Source organism: Halyomorpha halys, unplaced genomic scaffold (genome assembly GCF_000696795.3).
Source record: "Halyomorpha halys isolate HHAL.00 unplaced genomic scaffold, Hhal_1.1 Scaffold71.1, whole genome shotgun sequence".
Lineage (NCBI taxonomy): Eukaryota > Metazoa > Arthropoda > Insecta > Hemiptera > Pentatomidae > Halyomorpha > Halyomorpha halys.
In genome coordinates, this window is record NW_027107476.1 from 675,870 (window position 1) to 682,076 (window position 6,207).

A 6,207-nucleotide genomic window follows, 5' to 3' on the forward strand; every position below is an offset into this window, starting at 1 on the left:
GAGCTCAAATTGTTTGAAAACACCCACAGTATATTACTGAGTAAATTAAGAAATTAAATTAACTACAAAATCTATTGTGGAGTTCGATAAAAAAAGAGCCTAAAGAAACAGACAGATTTAATTATTTTCAGTATTTTGAGGTCAAATTGTTTCAAAAGAATCTCAGTGAATAACCTGAGCCATGAAAGTTGAAAATTGGTTGAGCCATTTGTTTAAAAATTGTTACAAACTTACGAATGAGTAGTTTATATGACACACATAAACACATTATCCTCCATTTGGCTTCGCTGTAGTTGGTGGAAGGCTACTGACTACTATACAAGTTTTATTATTCATTTATAGATATCACTAACAATGGACTAATATGTTTAAGGAGATATGCATTGAAATTCTGTCTCTTAAAAGAAATAGGAGTATAAGATAGGGTTATTTCCATAGTCAATTTTTTTTTTCATTTGATTATTTTTTATAAATGTAATGAAAGAACCTCTAAATATAATGGACAAATATTATAAATGAATAAATATTATATAGTAGAAAATCTTTAAAATATTTAGAGTTACACCTTGATTTGAACCAGAAATAGAATATAAGGTTATATACAAACCCAAATGCAGGCATTCCTTATATATGGGTGATTTTTTTTTTTTATATATACATATAAACTGGTATTTGAGATGTTCAAAATTAGTGCCAGTGACCTTCCACTTAGGTGTCTTATATTGGATAAAGCAAGGGGTACGGTAAAAATAGACTACAAACTTTTTCTGTATCAGTCTACACTCTTTCACTTTAAATATGTGCTTGAACTAGTAGTAATATTTGTAATAATTATGTGAGATTTCTTCTAAATTTTAACACACAATTTAAGTCTAAATTTTCAATTAGCTTGCATGTTTTTGAAACAAGTAACACCAAGTTCCAAAGTTGATAAATTTATTTGTTAATTCATTGCAAAATGGTTGGAAGTTTGAAAATAAGCTGGTTGCTGTAACTTTTATGAGTTTTTAAGGTCAATTTGCTTTTAGTAACTTTAAGTACTCAATTCTTTAAGCTATGACACACCAGTACGATTTTATCAGGGAAATAAGCCATTTCCTCACATCACTGACCAGAAATAAGAAATGCATATATAAAAACTTTTCACCCATATTCAGTAATATTCCTATTTTTTAATTATTCTTAAAAATTCAATGATTAACAACTTTATTCACAACAGACCCAGACTAGTCCACAAAGAAAAACTAGCTTAGGAGGGCTATTGGCTAGAGCGGGAAGTCTTAGTTCAAGTCCACCTCAAGGCTCTTTACTTGATTCATTCGCTTCACATGCGAAGGTGATTTTATGTTAATATTATTTAAAAGTTTCTTTTTTATACTGTCCTGTATTAAAGTTTCAATTTTGATTTCTGAATTATCAGAAAATAAGCATTACCTTCCTACTTCTGTTTGATTCCATTTTAATATCATTCTATAATTATTTCCTTTTTAACCCTTGGTTGTCAGGTGCAGCTAATCTGCGAGATGAAGTATTTAGTTTTTTGAGTATATATAGACAGGATTTCCCAAAAAAGCACATGGGTTGTAGTAGCTTCCTAATTTCTGATCCCTCACGTAAGAGTAGGATTAAAATTTCCTCAGGGCACTGTTGGTATAAGATGGCTATGTTTTAATCTACTGGATGAGTTGCACCTGACTTCATGGGTATTTTCGAACTCTTATATTTAAATTTTTTTTCATAATATATTTTTTGTTTACCTAGAATAGTCTTGTGCTCATTTCTCCTTCTCTATTTTAATAATACTTATTGTTATTATGTACATAATCTGTTATGTGTGCCTGATCCAGATCCCTAAATATTATTTATGCTAATTATTCTTATAATTATTTAAAAATGTTAAACACAAATATAACTATTTTTAAGTGAGAAGTTCAGTTTCCAAATTTTCCTAACTCTATTCATTATTGAAGTATTATTTGCCACCAAAATTGACTTTTTTTTTAAAACTTTGTAAATGTTAATCATTAATGTAATTTCTACCTTTTTTATTGTTAATTTGTATCTTTAGTGACCTCTTCATGCAGTAACACCTGCTCTAGAGATGTTGGTGTTACGATTATGTTTATTTAATAAGCCACTACAATAAGATCTCACTTGTAGTCTTAATGAGTAAGCCATCTTTATTTCTAAATGTCATCACTATTGGTTTGAAGGAGTGGTACAAAATCAGATAATATAATGTTGATCTGTTTTATTTATTCTAATGATCAAATACTTTTATATTATTTAAAAACTGATGCATATCATTATTTTGACATTTTTCACTTTTTTAGGAACTGGTGAAAGAAACAAAGAGGCAAAGCAGTCAGGAAGGCTTATTAGCTCATGTAGACAAGGTACATCATAAATATTAATTTGCTTGTTTTTATAGTTTGAATGAAATGATAGTCTAGATTTTTTTTATTCTTTAAATTTATGTTCAGTTGACTTTGACTGCAAAAAAAGCCGCTGGAGAAGCAAGTAAAACTGCTTTAGAGGCAAGTAAACAAGCGGCTGGAGTTAGTAAAAATACTTTTGAAGATTTGACATATGTTAGCAAGAACACTTTTGGGGATTTGACAAAAAGTGCTAAGCAGGTTGCTTCCAAAAAGGGTCTTCTTAAGGTAAGAATTTTCAAATTCATTGAGACATTTTAATTTTTGATTTTGTTGAAAAGGATGAAATTAAGTTGGCATATAAATGGTTGAAAGCTAGTCCTGCTTCATGACTAATAGTACCATATTTAGGAATGTTGGTAAAAAAAAAAATCTTGCTAAAACTATAAACACTTCTTTTACTTGTAGGTTTTTTTTTAGGATTTATACAAAGAAAAGTGTAAATAGCTTTTAAAAATAAAAAAATTGGTTAAGAGGAGCTAAAGGTATGCATTTAAAGGAGACCTTTAGTGAAGTGTTCCTCATGAACTTTCATGAAAACTGTGGCACATAGCCTTTTATCACTAGACTGAAACAAAATCAAAATAGGAAGACTAGATAAATAACTAATTTTAAAATATATTTTTTTTAATAACCCTCTTATAAAAGAGTGGGATTTAATCCTGTGATCTAGAATAAAATCATTTGACTTCCTTCTCTGACAAAAATAAATACTTTTGATGCTAATGATCCTTTAAAAATAGATGCATTTATAAAATAAATGTTATTTAACAAAATAATCTTTGAATTATATTTTTTAAATACTTGTTAGTACTTAATTTTTATTAAGTATTTATTGTTTATAATTTTTATTTTATTTCAGGCATTGGGCGAATCACGTGAAGCACCATCATCTCCTCCACCAGGTAGTGGGACCTCTTTAGTCCAACCAGACATTGGTAGAACAGCAGGAAGAGACTTTTTCTCAAATATAACAAGTGATCTTAATGGAATAGCAGCTCAAACGACAAGCATGTTTACTGATCTTTTTGGTGAGTAAATTTAAGTGTTAAATAATTCAATAATAATTTAGATTGAATAAAATTACTAGGAAAATTTATTCAATATTTGCACTTTTTTTTTTTTTAACACATTGGCTTATTTGGCTGTCAAGTGGTTTTTTTTTTTGTATTGTGAGTGTATACTTTTTTTTTTATGTTGGCTCATATTTCACTTAATGAAGGTCCCCCGAATTGCAGGGAATAAAAACCCTCGAGGGGGAATGAACGTTCAGCCTGCAGAACAGGGCAGGCAGAAGGAAAAGACTCAGAATTATGGGGCATTTCCTAAAGGTACCTTGACCCATGCTTTGGAAATTGCATGAATATTTTAGTCGCTTCTATAGCTGATTAGGTGCTCAGATCAACACAGTCTTCTATTTAACTTTAGCACTAATCTTATCTTCTAGAGAACTCATTGACATCTCTATCCGGTTCCTCATTCGTCATCATTTCTCTTTCAACTTTCTTCTTATGTGTGGTAGAGAGTTGATAATTTATTCAATGTTTTAATTTATGATTAAAATAAATAATAATTAATGAAATTCTGTCGTAAGTCTATTTGACATGTTTCAATTAATACAACCAAAAATTGAAAATTGAAATTTTTATCAGCCCATTCGCTACCAGGTTCTTTTTTTGGTAAGAAATATAGCTTTAGCTGGTATATAGTTGTAAATAAATACAGTTTTATAAAATCTAAATAAATTTTGCTGACAATGACACAACTTCTAGTCAACATTCAACTTGTTAATGTTTTTTCAAGTAAACATCAAAACGTATAGAGAATACATTCGTAGCTTTCTTATATCATAACCCAAATAATAGCCACTGTATTTACCTCACATAGTTGTTTCACTCACTTACTCAAGTACTAATACTTTCTGCAGTTCTTCTCTGGACCTCACACCTTCCTCTTGCTCTGGCCATCTGTCTTCATAAATTCCCTTCTTTTCGCTGCACCGATTCCGTATAATCCACTCCTCAAAAGAACATTTCAATAAGAAACAACATTTCAGTACTAAGTATTGTTTTAACATTTCTTCATAAATAGACCAAAGCTTTTAGCCACATTTTGCTAACTTAAGATTCATTTTGTAGCAAATATAGGATGATTTAGTAGTGAATGGGTTGATGACTTGTAAACCATTATTCTGATATATTATCAGTCTATTAATCAATCTATTAATTGGCTTCATAATTATTTGTATACTGTTGTTAATTAATTTTTTGTCAATTTCATTATTGCAATAATTAGAAAAAATATTTTGGATTTGAATCAACTTTCTATTGCTGTTATTATTTTATATTGACTTTGAAATTGTGAATACACTGAATGCTTTAGACACTTTCAACATCTATTAAAATGTAACTATCCCAACATTTTTGCCTATGTACTTCAGATTAAAACCCTTCCTTATTCCAGAAATTTAGACAAATTAGTTATGTAGGCGAAGATATTTAAAAATTAATGAAATTTCATTTTTCAGCATGACAATTAACTTCATTTTCCATGCAGGTTCAAGAATCAATTTCTTAATTTAATTTCATAGATTTAGGTTGTAAAAATGAGAAGAAGATAAAGAATCTTTGGTGATCCTTTTGTTATTCCTGTCTGAGGGACATTAATGTTAATATCATAGTGAGACCATGGAATAAATCTTGAAATTCTCTAGAATAGATTGATATCTCAATATTCTTGCACTAGTTACTATTAACTGTGGGTATTGAATATATATGCTCAATTTGTCTGGAAATCATTGATAACAACTCTGTTAGATTCATATTTTAGTTTAAAATCTCCTTTAATATTTAGTTTATAATATATTATATACTCCCGAATGTTAATTTAATTCATTATATATGATTTAATTATATATTAATTTAATAATCCAATTATTATTAATAATTATCCAATAACTCTTTTGTTTGAGCTTCTCATCATCCAAAATTATTTAGGGAAGATCAGAAAAATTATTTATGCCCCTTTGATTAATTTGAATCGATTATTTGTAAAATTATGTTACTTTCAATAGCTCAATAGCTTGTTATTTTAATTTGTATGGGACCATATGATTTATGATGATGATTAAATTAGTTATTATTAAATAAATATAAAATTATTTATTTATTTTCAAGGAAAACATCCTTAATACTTCTTTTTTTTTTATTCTATTTTCTAGACAAAATTTCAGTCATATTTATTGTCCATTATCCATTATCCAAAAACTAAGTGTGAACTAAGAGTTTACATCTTTACCAACAAAACTAAAATTTTATGAAAAAAGAAAGGACAGATAACTAACAAAATTAGAAGAGCTATTTATAAAATTAAATGTTTATTTTGTATATTTAAACAAATTTAGTCACACGAAGAGGCACATCAAAACAATTGGTGAGGGCAAGGCTGGGTTATTTTGGAGGAGGACCAGAAGTTTAGAGCAGTCAAAGATGTTCCTAAAGGGCTACTGCCCAAAAAAAAGTAATACACTTCTCAATATGGACAGGAGCACTCTAAGATGGGTGACTGGTCTACATACAGGACAATGTCGGTTGAATAAGCATCCATAAAATGAGTCACTGCAGATTCTGCAAAAAGGATGATGAGACTGGATACCACATCGTTTGTAGATGTGACGCATGAGCAAGGATACGATTTCTTACCTTTGGGTTCCTCATCTGTGACCGCGGTGAACTTTTGCTATGGAAATATATATATATATATATAATGAGTA

The 6,207-nt window shown here is 29.1% G+C and overlaps 1 protein-coding gene across 13 annotated transcripts in view; it reads left to right on the forward strand.

Annotated features, from left to right (window-relative positions):
- The window catches only part of Rab3-GEF (Rab3 GDP-GTP exchange factor), a 75,372-nt gene that overhangs the window by 37,219 nt on the left and 31,946 nt on the right, over nt 1-6,207 (forward strand). For 11 of the 13 annotated variants that reach the window (XR_010842975.1, XM_067045801.1, XM_067045802.1 and 8 more), the window contains 5 exons: nt 1,220-1,336; nt 2,334-2,396; nt 2,484-2,663; nt 3,298-3,466; nt 3,674-3,766. Coding sequence is in view for 12 of the 13 variants with exons in the window: in XM_067045801.1 (XP_066901902.1) it covers nt 1,220-1,336; nt 2,334-2,396; nt 2,484-2,663; nt 3,298-3,466; nt 3,674-3,766 (622 nt within the window). In the remaining variant the exon portion in view is untranslated. The remainder of the gene's footprint in view (nt 1-1,219; nt 1,337-2,333; nt 2,397-2,483; nt 2,664-3,297; nt 3,467-3,673; nt 3,767-6,207) is intronic. The other 2 variants (XM_067045805.1, XM_067045806.1) reach the window with 2 other exon arrangements.